The sequence below is a fragment of the Cibotium barometz genome, chromosome 44 (assembly GCF_041138505.1).
Source record: "Cibotium barometz isolate CiBa-2024 chromosome 44, ASM4113850v1, whole genome shotgun sequence".
Lineage (NCBI taxonomy): Eukaryota > Viridiplantae > Streptophyta > Polypodiopsida > Cyatheales > Cibotiaceae > Cibotium > Cibotium barometz.
Window position 1 is genome coordinate 16,410,343 of NC_141089.1, and position 12,351 is coordinate 16,422,693.

At 46.0% G+C, this 12,351-nt stretch overlaps 1 protein-coding gene across 1 annotated transcript in view; it reads left to right on the forward strand.

Moving 5' to 3' along the window:
* Positions 1-2,444: 2,444 nt before the first annotated feature.
* LOC147613007 (putative WRKY transcription factor 3) overlaps positions 2,445-12,351 on the forward strand; it is a 37,896-nt gene continuing 27,989 nt past the window's right edge. Inside the window, exons 1-4 of the mRNA XM_086782307.1 lie at positions 2,445-3,789; positions 3,942-4,106; positions 4,215-4,948; positions 5,039-5,200. Coding sequence (XP_086638433.1) covers positions 3,292-3,789; positions 3,942-4,106; positions 4,215-4,948; positions 5,039-5,200 — 1,559 coding nt within the window. The 5' untranslated portion in view covers positions 2,445-3,291. The remainder of the gene's footprint in view (positions 3,790-3,941; positions 4,107-4,214; positions 4,949-5,038; positions 5,201-12,351) is intronic.

The following is a 12,351-nucleotide window of genomic DNA, read 5'->3' on the forward strand; positions in this document are numbered from 1 at the left end:
TAACTCTTTCTTCCATTGTTTTAAAAGTGATAACTACATGCCCACCACTGAAGTCCATAATTTAGATCACCTGAGGGCTATAACTCTTGCTTACATTATTCAAAAGTGATAACTATGTGCCCATTGAAGTGCATAATTTTGCTAATCATCTCCATGTCCCATGTGGTTTGTGGTATAACATCCACGATAATTTAAAATTTCTCATATGCTAGTGTAATACTACCGACCAATTTGTTCTAGTGCAATACCACCAACCTATTTAATTTATGGGTGGAATTTCCCATTGGTTGTCAAAGCTAATGCTTCCCTACATTTTTGTTCATAAAGTTGGATATTGGCATGCCATTTGTCTCCTTGTGATTTTTGTGGACATGGTTTTCCACTGCCTTCTTGAGGATGTCCCTAGCTATATACTACCAACCAATTTGCTCTAGTGCAATACCACCAACCTATCTAATTTATGGGTGGAATTTCCCATTGGTTTTTAAAGCTAATGCTTCCCTATTTATTTGTTCATAAAGTTATATGATGGCATGCCGTTTGTCTCCTTGTGATTTTTTGTGGCCATGGTTTTCCATGTCCTTCTTGAGGATGTCCCTAGCTGCATGGAGGTTTTCTACCACCTCCTTTGTGTGTGTGTGTGTGTGAGAGAGAGAGAGAGAGAGAGAGAGAGAGAGAGAGAGAGAGAGAGAGAGAGAGAGAGAGAGAGAGAGAGAGAGTTTGCACGGTGATTTCTTTTAATATGAGGTAAAAGAGTGGATGCCACTATTCATGCTCACAACTTATATTATTAGTCCTACTCATGAATTTTACGATGATTTCTCTTTATATTCATTAAATGTGAAGTTTTGTGCTAATTCTCAAATATGGATTCCACTTTGTCACTTTAGGCTTGATGTTGTAATAATAAGGCCTTTATGTTAAAGCCCACCCGCTTGCTTCATGATATTACCATAGTCATGCGTAGGTATTTATCTTAGTTCTAGAACCTATATTCTTCTTGTTATTCTCTTATGTGCTCTCCCCCCCCTCCCCCCCCTCCTCATGCAAGTGTGTATCTCACCCCAATGTCATGCAATCGTTGACATTAGGGTGCCTTCAAATCATGGAGTCTTACAAATGTCTACTATTGGATTCATGATGACTATAACACCCATGAACCCAACTTCTTTTGAATATTCTATTAACCAAACATGTGGTTGCTCTACCACACCACCATTATGTACTTACAAACAATATGCAAGGGAATAATTTGATAGCCAGAAACACATTGCCTCTAGGGGGGCATCACAAGCTATTTATTTGCTATTAGTAGAATTGTAAATGTTCATTAGATGATGCGGCATAGATAGGCTGGAACTTGGCACATCTTTTTTGATGTATTGGAATTCAACACGCTTGTCGTATTAGAAGAGCAACAAATGGTATTCATCTTCGAGAGTATGGCTTGCAAATGTGAGTGTGTGTATGGGGTTTTTTTTTTGGGGGGGGGGGGTGATGTAAGAAGAAGCTTGCTATTTTTTTTGCAAAACACAAAGAGCCTCGTTTTTCTAGGTGAGTGATGCCTATTACATCATTTGTATAGCCCGCTCTCTTACATGCTCCATCTTAAAAATCAAACATTCCCCTTGCTTTGAGCTTTGGTAACTTACAAACATTTTAACACTTTGCTTTGTCTCCAAAGGGGTAAGACCTCATTGCAAGCCTATGTAGAGTCTTATCCTGAAATCCAAGCCGCTGTAGTATTAGCATGTGTGCAATAATTCATAATCATTGCATCTCATGGCTAAAGTGAGGTACCACGAGGCCTACCAAAAGGTTGTCCCAAAGGGTTGTAATCCATGATGCTCTCGGCACTTAACAGACTTCATATACGTCTTCTTGCACACCAGTGGTCTTATTGGACCCGATAAATTGCCCACCATCAACAATGAGGGATGTGCAAGTGAGATCTCTTCTTTTATTGGGTCGGATATCGCCCACCATCAACGAGGGATGAGCAAGTGAGATCTCTTCTTTTATGGGGTCGGATATCTTGCGCCCACTAGAGATGCGAGGGTTCAACGGGGGATGAAGGGACATGATCATGTCTTAAAAGCCATGAAAATTAGAATATCATAAATTCACCCTCCTTCTTTTAAGTTTGTGGTGCATCATCAAAAGTTTTCCTTGACTTCCCCCCGAGTCCACTTCGTGGGTGGGCATGGGAGTCTCTCCAAGATTGTGTATGTCGGCTTCTCTCCTCTCGGTGGTAAGAAAAAACCCACGTCTTTTTGTAGGATATCTGATTACCTTTTCATATAAGGGGGTCCCTTGTAAGTTGTAGGGAAGGGTGCTGCTTTTTTTCCATTTTTTTGCCTCTCTTATTTTAAGAAAATGGGGTCCCTTGTGCTGTCATTTCTCAACTGCCCTCATTCATCTTTTTTGTTTCTGTAGTCCGAATCTCACCCAAATTTGTCTTTCTATTGATGCTTTCCTTCTTTACTGGTATGGTGTTTGTTGTGTATTTGGATTCTAGTTCCACCTCATCCCCTTGTGCTCGGCCTTAGGGCTCCTTGTTTCCTTTTACTGTGTTACTGTTATGCTCTTCCCAACAGCTCCCATGATATATATATATACACACACATACATGTATACATACACATATCCATTATTGCAATTTGGCACCACCTGATGCAAAACCTACTTAACCTACTGTCCTGACCATTTCCGGTTACCCTAAATCTCTCTTCTGACCTTGAATTCGCACCCATCAGGTGGGTTTTGACTGCTTCGCATACCCTTGTGGGTTTGCTGTACGTGGGCGATTTGAAAGAAGCTTGTGGGCGATTTGAAAGAAGCTTGTGGGCGATTAAACCCAGCTTGCTGCCGTATCTGGGGGGCGATTTAACACAGTATCTGGGCGATTTTGCACGGCTTATTGCATCATCCGGGCGATTTAATACCTTTGTTTTGGTGATTTCTGTGAGAACAGAGCAGGAGGCTTGTCGACGGTGATACAGGGATTTTTTCCAGCACAAAGAGGGGGATTGAGTTTTTTTTCACAGTCAGCGAGAGGGTATATTCATCTTGGTGCCGTGTTTTGCACGGGTCTGCCATTTCCGCTCAATAAGAATCTTTGCTGGCCCAGGCGATTTTGCAGACAATCTAGCTGGTGTTTTCTGCCGAGTTAGGCGATCTCTACCGCTGGCAAATTTTGGGTGACTGCAGCCAATTTAGCAGAAGTTCAGGTCACCAGTGCAGATAATTTGGCAGTGTTTTTGCCCCTAGTTTGGGGGCAAATTCGACAGAATGGAAACGACTGCAAGTAGCACAGACGTACTACACGAAGGTAGGCTGGCATCAGTCACGACGAAGCCTCCTTCAGCCCGCCCAACTTTAACCCTACCTTCAAGAAACCCAGCAGAAGCCTTCCTTAAAGGCTCTGATGCTGCCACCCCCAGCCCCATGACCTTTGTTTCTAGTCTTTTTGCAGACCACGACCCTTATGCTGGAGATTACAAGTCCTTCTCTCAGCTCCTAGCTGGAGCCATCACCTCCCCCACAGCTACCTATATGGGAGATGGGTTGATGACTCCATCCAGCCTTCCATCAACAGCAAATAACAACATGCCTGCAGTAGGAAACAGTGGTGCTGATGGAGGATCACCACATCGATCAAACTCGGCCAGATTCAGGTCCATGATGCCTCCCAGGCTCCCCATACCTCGCTCGCCATATCTCACCATCCCTCCAGGGCTCAGTCCTACTACTCTCCTAGACTCGCCTGTACTTTTCTCCACAGGCCAGGTGAGCTGTTTTTTAGTACATGCACTTGCCTTAGCATCATATCAGCTGCATTTGGTATGTGCCTTACCATCATTTAGCTCCATCTGCCATAACTTTATGTTTGTGATTGAATCATTTAGGTCCTAGTGTTGTGGTTTGTCATTGGCTTGCAGGCAGAACCATCCCCAACCACAGGCACATTCTTCTTTCCTCCTTTTCTTCAGGACACTGGGTTAACAGCTAATAGCTACAAGGAGAGGAGTTATGGACAAGATGGCAGTCCCACTTTTGTTTTCAAACCTCTCCCACAGTTACCAAATTCTCCTCTTGCTAGCATGGTATGATTATCTTTTTGGCAATTTTCGTCAGTGTTAGAAGTTTGTTTCAAAATGATGGGTCTTTTCTTTTAAATAAATCTTAACACGGTCAGTGATGATTTTTTTCAGGGTCCTTACGGGCTTTCACATCAGCAGGCCTTGGCACAGGTACAGGCACAAGCACAGTCGCAAGCATCATCTGAATCACCAGGAGCCGGCACATCTCCTACTTTTGAACTCTCATCCTTGGTGTCGTCAGCCATGGTCCCCTCATTCAATGGTCCCAAGCTTCCTTCAAATTCAGTAGGCCTTCTTGAACCAGCAGCAGAGCTGTCGACAGAGCCTTCAGAAAAGGCCCTATCATCTCAAGTATTGGTCCCAGCACAACCTTTACCACACTTGGTTGAAAGGCCTTCTGAAGATGGCTACAACTGGAGGAAGTATGGGCAGAAGCAGGTGAAAGGTAGTGAATACCCTCGCAGTTACTACAAGTGTACACACCCTAGTTGTCCTGTGAAGAAAAAGGTCGAGCGTTCATATGACGGACAAATAACTGAAATTGTGTATAAAGGAGAGCATAATCATCCAAAGCCTCAAGCTACTCGCAGGATGGCAATGAGCAATACGCATGCTGCAAACGGATTGGGAAGAGAGGCTTCACATGCATTGGAGTTTGAGAGACCCAGTGCTTCTCTTGGGATAGGTAAGACTGATAGAGAGAGGGGCTCAGCAGACCCTACAACAAGGGGTCAGTTGGTCCCCTTTTCTGGTGGTTTATCGGGAACCCCTGAACCATCTTTGGGCTCAACTAGTGATGACGAAGCGGAGAACGGTGGTGACGATGAGTCAGACTCAAAGCGCAGGTAGTACTGATTTTGCTCAAGAGTCCTCAAGCTTCTTTTCTTCTTCTTGTTTGTAATCAATTTTTTACCTTCTAATTGACTTGGATCTAGGAAAGTTGAGAAGGCTAAGGAACCGATTGCAAACCCCCCACTCAGAACCATTCGAGAGCCTCGAGTTGTTGTACAGACGACAAGTGAGGTGGACATTCTTGATGATGGCTATAGATGGCGGAAATATGGCCAGAAAGTGGTCAAGGGAAATCCCCACCCTCGGTTTGAGCTTCTCCCTTTCAAATTTTTTTTTGAGTACCTTTATTTTTCTCTTCCGTTGCTTGTGCTCTCTAATGTTAGGAAGCAGGAATATGAATTAAATGAGGATGTTCAAGTAAGTGCCTTCACCCTAACCATGGAAATAAACGGCTGGCTGATCACTGTGAATTTGTCCTTTAGATTTAATGAACATTTATAAAATGACCACTTCGCTCTCTCTCAGCCGCGCAGCCCTCAGCCCTCAGCCCTCAGCCCCATCAGACTAGCAGTAGAGAACAGCATTTGGGTGTCCAGAAATAGCGTAGAACCTGCAGCAAACAGAAGCTTCAGAGCCTCTCAAATCAGCAGCAGCTCCAGCAGACTTGGAGGAGAAGAGTTTCTGGCTTGGTATTTTTGAGGCAACAACCGATCACAAAGTTTTCAGCTTTTCGAGTCCTTGTCATTCATAATCTCATATATTTCTCATATCAGTAAAGCAAATACTTAGCAAAGAAAAGAGGGATGGGAGAGAGGGTCTTTTTTTTTGGGGGGGGGGGGAGGTCGTGGGTGCTATGGCCTAATGCTGGTTCTTTCAAGTACGCTCTTTCATCGTCTTGCTGTCTACATGCACTTGTGCATTAAAAGTTCACTAACCAGAGTATTTGACATTGTATGACAGAAGTTGGGACTTAAGATGGGCAGTCTCATGACCCATGGGCCCACTCCCCAGTGGAGATGGTGCCATTTGAACGCAACGACGCATCTCATTCACCTGCTTAGGGACCATTTGGAATGCCTTCAGGGCTACAGGAACAGAGTAGTAGCTTTTTTGTACCCTTGGAGCCTGGAACTCTTCCCTTCGTTGGAGGAACCCAAGGAACCCACCATGCCCCACCCCTCTGGGGGCTTGTTGAGTAATTTGCCTAACTAGAGGGCTGTCGTCAGTTTACTGAATGTTTTGATGTAAGCTTTTTTTTATTTGAAGGGTCTTTTAAAGGGCCACCCCCGAAACCACCATCTGGAAAGCTTGCTGTAATGCATCCACATTTAAGTGGCCAAAACGAAAGTGCCACAAATCTCCGACCCGAGAACCTGTCAACGAGGAGAGTGCAGAGAACTTGTAGATACCATTCTCCACACCGCCTTCCCAAACAACCTGGCTAGTCTCATGGTCCCGTAGAGCAACTGAATGCTCCTCAAATTCCACCCGAAAGCCAGTCTTCCATACTTCATGCACTGACAGAAGATGAAAACCCAGAGCAGGGAGAAGCATGCTTGCCCCCCTTGCCGTCGGGAATAATCTCCATTCGGCCCTCACTGTGTATCGGAATAGTGGAGTTGTCGCCAATAAAGATGCGACCTGATTGCCGTTTCAGATCCAAAAAGAAGTCACGGGACAGAGTCATATGCCTGGAAGCACCACTGTCAAGAATCCATTCCGGGGTATCCTTCGCGGTGAAGCCAACTGCCTCCTTGCTTGAAGACAATGAAGCGTCGGAGTCCATCATCTCTAAGTGCACAAATGCAGGAGTCTTTGCAGCTGAGACTGATGAATCAGCACTCTTCCCAGTCCGCTTAGGACACTTCCTCCAATAGTGGCCTTTCTCGCCACAATCATTGCAGGATCTTTCGGCCTTCAGCTTCTCTTGTTCTGAGTCAGGCTTCCTCTCAGAAGACTTCTCCGGTGAAGCCTTCCCTTTGCCCTTGTTGTTATATCGGCCTTTCGATCGTTGGCCAGTTAAGGCCTCCGAACCGCTGCTGTGAGGAGGGTTCGTGAAACGTTCCTCCTGGCCCAAGACCATTGGCAGAAGCTCCTCCCAGGTAATGGTGCTGAGCCTGCCACTCGTAATCAACGAGGAGTAGAAAGCAGAATACTGAGCAGGCAAGTGGGACAGCAAAGTGATGGCCATGTCTTCAGATGATATCTCCTTCCCAGCCTGGAGGAGTTCCTGTTGAAGGGCCTGCAGCTTGTTAATGTGTTCCCGCATCGTCGAGGACTTTGCAGGGTTCATAACCCGCATCTGCACTTCCAAGGAGATCCTTTTCATGGGTGATACCCTGTTATAAAGAGAAGCCAGGTGCTCCCATATGCCTCTGGCCAGCGTCATGTGCTTTACATGATTGATCACTTGTGGTGTGCAGTTGAGGAAAATAAATGACCGGACCCTGGTGTTGACACGATCCCACATGTATGCCTGTGCCTCTCGGTCCTTCTTCATCGATAGTAACTCCCCTTCCTCTGCTTCCGGCCGTGGAACCCCGATGATGATGAAATCAGCAAGGTCATATGACTCCAGCACAGACTCCATCATAACCTTCCAGATGCCGTAATTGTTCCCGTCCAACTGACGGTCCACTGGGAACGTGGGGAGAGTCGGGATCTTCACGTACTTCTCAGCCATCTCTAACAAATCTGCCATCGCGGGGATGTAACTGAAAAAAAAGGGTGGGTGGGTGGGAAAAAAAAAACTTTAAACCTGCAAGTGGCTGTCCAGCACCTTAGCCCGCCTTCTTTTGCAACTTCTCTTCCCGAACAGTCCAAAACAGTCCACCAATCAGCAACCTAACTATCCCCCTCTTGCTCAGAAAACTCCCAAGATCTATCAAGAGCCTAGGGCTCTGATACCATGTCAAAATATGCAACGTAAATGATAACCAAACTTGGGTCCACAAGAGCAAGTAGAATGCAGAAAATAGACAGCACAAGAGACATTGAGAGATAGGCGTGTAAACTCTTCTCTATAAACAAGATCCCGCACAAAACTGAATGAGACAATGGTGAGGAGCATGGGGTCTAGTTATATGCCCCATGGATGCAGTCAGCCAGCGCATGATGACTCTCCACGATTGCATAAAGCAGTCGGCCAGCAGCTGATGTCTCCACGACTGAGTAAAACAGGTCGGCCAACATAGAATATCTCCACGACTGTGTAAAATAGGTCGGCCAGCATGAGCACCTCCACGACTGCAGAATAGATAGCCACCATGGAGAGTGCAGAGAGCTTGTAGATACCATTCTCCACACCGCCTTCCCAAACAACCTGGCTAGTCTCACGGTCCCGTAGAGCAACTGAATGCTCCTCAAATTCCACCCGAAAGCCAGTCTTGCATACTTCATGCACTGACAGAAGATGAAAACCCAGAGCAGGGACATAAAGAACACGGGAAGCATACTTGCCCCCCTTGCCGTCGGGAATAATCTCCATTCGGCCCTCACTATGTATCGGAATAGTGGAGTTGTCGCCAATAAAGATGCGACCTGACTGCCGTTTGAGATCCAAAAAGAAGTCACGGGACGGAGTCATATGCCTGGAAGCACCACTGTCAAGAATCCATTCCCGGGTATCCTTCGCGGTGAAGCCAACTACCTCCTCGCTTGAAGACGATGAAGCGTCGGAGTCCATCATCTCTAAGTGCACAAATGCAGGAGTCTTTGCAGCTGAGGCTGATGAATCAGCACTCTTCCCAGTCCGCTTAGGACACTTCCTCCAATAGTGGCCTTTCTCGCCACATTCATTGCAGGATCTTTCGGCCTTCAGCTTCTCTCGTTCTGAGTCAAGGTTTTTCTCAGAAGACTTCTCCGGTGAAGCCTTCCCTTTGCCCTTGTTGTTAGTCCGGCCTTTCGACCGTTGGCCAGTTAAGGCCTCCGAACCGCTACTGTGAGGAGGGTTCGTGAAACGTTCCTCCTGGTCCAAGACCATTGGCAGAAGCTCCTCCCAGGTAATGGTGCTGAGCCTGCCACTCGTAATCAACGAGGAGTAGAAAGTAGAATACTGAGCAGGCAAGTGGGATAGCAAAGTGATGGCCATGTCTTCAGATGATATCTCCTGCCCAACCTCGAGGACTTCCTGCTGAAGGGTCTGCAGTTGGGGTTGAAGTCGGTGGTGAGGTTTTCTTCACATTGTTTGATTTTGGCAACCATATGATGGAATTACAATCATAGTATTCTTGTTGTTGAAGCACATGCACAGGCACCCATCTATGATGAACATTATAAACTGGTGGCGATGTGCTTGGTACTGAGGCTTCCTTCTTTGTGCAAGCTTAGGGGACTTTGTGATGCGCTTGGATACCCAAGTTTTGGTATTTATTTGGTAGTATCCTTGTGCCTGCAATAGTGTTTTTGGTACCCACACAATGCTCCCATATGCCTCTGGCCAGGGTCATGTGCTTTACATGATTGATCACTTGTGGTGTGCAGTTGAGGAAAATAAATGACCGGACCCTGGCGTTGACACGATCCCACATGTGTGCCTGTGTCTCTCGGTCCTTCTTCATCGACAATAACTCCCCTTCCTCTGCTTCCGGCCGTGGAACCCCGATGATGATAAAATCAGCAAAATCATATGACTCCAGCACAGACTCCATCATAACCTTCCGGATGCCGTAATTATTCCCGTCCAACTGACGGTCCACTGGGAACGTGGGGAGAGTCGAAATCTGTTACCATTTGGCCACCCGAATGGTTCACTCTTGCTTTCACACTATGTACATATTGGATTGCTGTCCATGGCTTATGGAATGTGCCTATGCATGTCATTGACACGTGTCATGCTGTATAGTTGGATATGATATTCCACTGGGACTTGATGTTATCATGCCCGGAATATCTGGAGGACTTGGCTTTCCGCAGGGACTTGTGCCTTTGTGTACATCCCCGGAAACGCCTGGAGGATTGGCTTTCCACTGGGTCTGGTATCGCATATACTTGCCTGGAAACGCCTGGTCTTATATGGTTTCATGAACGGAAATTGCCCATGCCAATGCTGCATTGCATAGCATCTTTATGTGCTTGCTTGCAAATGAAATTGCATGCTGTTTTCATGCCTGCATGACCTATGTGTAGTTCCGGGCTAGGGGACGTCCGCCCGTGAACCGTGCGTGTGAAACTGTCTGCTGACATGGTTGTGTGGCATGTGAACAGGTGGTAAGTATTACCCAATCTAGGCTCAAATAGCCCTTAGGACTTAGCCAATATTTATAAGTGAGTGCGTTCCCACTTCTTTAAAGTTTGGGCGCCCAAAAGTCACTTATAAATTATGACCGCTTCCAAGTTCACACTCACTGAAGTCCCGAGGCGGACAAGACTCAATGTCCAGGTCCTGATCCTCCCTTTTTACTCATAAATGGGCATCTCCCCATGTCCCTTCACCTGATTGGACCCCAATTCACTTACTTATTAAGAGAAAATTCGTGTTTTCTCTTCATGAGGATTTTTGGAGGCTGAAAACTCTGTTTTTCCACCATTTTTCTCCATTTCCAAGCTCTCCATAGCCATACCCAACTTGCTAGGGTGTTTTCCAAGCTTCCAAGAGTGTTTCCAAGTACTAATCACTCTCCAACTCATTCCCAACAATGACTGAATGTGCCTATGCATGTGATTGACACGTGTCATGCTGTATAGTTGGATATGATATTCCGCTGGGACTTGATGTTATCATGCTCGGAATATCTGGAGGACTTGGCTTTCCGCAGGGACTTGTGCCTTTGTGTACATGCCCGGAAACGCCTGGAGGATTGGCTTTCCACTGGGTCTGGTATCGCATATACTTGCTTGGAAACGCCTGGTCTTATATGGTTTCATGAACGGAAATTGCTCATGCCAATGCTGCATTGCATAGCATCTTTATGTGCTTGCTTGCAAATGAAATTGCATGCTGTTTTCATGCCTGCATGACCTATGTGTAGTTCCGGGCTAGGGGACGCCCGCCCGTGAATCGTGCGTGTGAAACTGTCTGCTGACATGGTTGTGTGGCATGTGAACAGGTAGTAAGTATTACCCAATCTAGGCTGAAATAGCCCTTAGGACTTAGCCAATATTTATAAGTGAGTGCGTTCCCACTTCTTTAAAGTTTGGGCGCCCAAAAGTCACTTATAAATTATGACCGCTTTCAAGTTCACACTCACTGAAGTCCCGAGGCGGACAAGACTCAATGTCCAGGACCTGATCCTCCCTTTTTACTCATAAATGGGCATCTCTCCATTTCCCTTCACCTGATTGGACCCCAATTCACTTACTTTGTCCAGGACCTGATCCTCCCTTTTTACTCATAAATGGGCATCTCTCCATTTCCCTTCACCTGATTGGACCCCAATTCACTTACTTATTAAGAGAAAATTCGTGTTTTCTCTTCATGAGGATTTTTGGAGGCTGAAAACTCTGTTTTTCCACCATTTTTCACCATTTCCAAGCTCTCCATAGCCATACCCAACTTGCTAGGGTGTTTTCCAAGCTTCCAAGAGTGTTTCCAAGTGCTAATCACTCTCCAACTCATTCCCAATGACTGAAATTCACAAAACAGCTCTCATTTTTGCTGTAATTTCTGGTCTTTTTGCTGAAAACCCTAATTTCAGCCTTCCTTTCTCAAGTTGAACCATAGGGGAAACTTTCCCAGGGTTCGAAGATATCAACACTTCTAAAGCTTCCAACATGAAGGCTTCCGCTTGCAACAACTTCTATTAAGACTGGTAAGCTAATTGGACAATGTGTTGTCATTACTTATTCAGTAGAAGGACAGGACTCCTTGTTTAGCCGCCCTGTGTAGTATTTCTCTTGTCCTATGTGCTCTTGAAGATGTTGCTAAAATATGTCAAAATATGCAGCGGAAATGATAACCCAACTTGGGTCCACAAGAGCAAGTAGAATGCAGAAAGTAGACAGCAGAAGAGACACTGAGAGATAGGCGTGTAAACTCTTCTCTATACACAAGATCCCGCACAAAATTGAATGATACAATGGTGAGGAGCATGGGGCCTATTTATATGCCCCATGGATGCAGTCGGCCAGCGCATGATGGCTCTCCACGACTGCATAAAGCAGTCGGCCAGCAACAGATGTCGCCACGACTGAGTAAAACAGGTCGGCGAGCATAGAATATCTCCACGACTGTGTAAAACAGGTCGGCCAGCATGAGCACCTCCACGACTGCAGAATAGGTAGTCGGTCAGCCACCATCGGCTCCTGCCAATCATCTGGCATCCATCCACACCATGGAAAAATGGGGAAAAAATACGGGGAGAGGAAAAATGATAAAACACCTATACAGGGCGGGCACTGTCATGTGCACAGTGGGTATCTACCGTGTGCTATACGCATCTGTCAAATCCCCACGGATCCCCTCGTGATCGATCTTGGTTCGAAACTCGAATCGTGCAAACAAACGAACAACAAACAA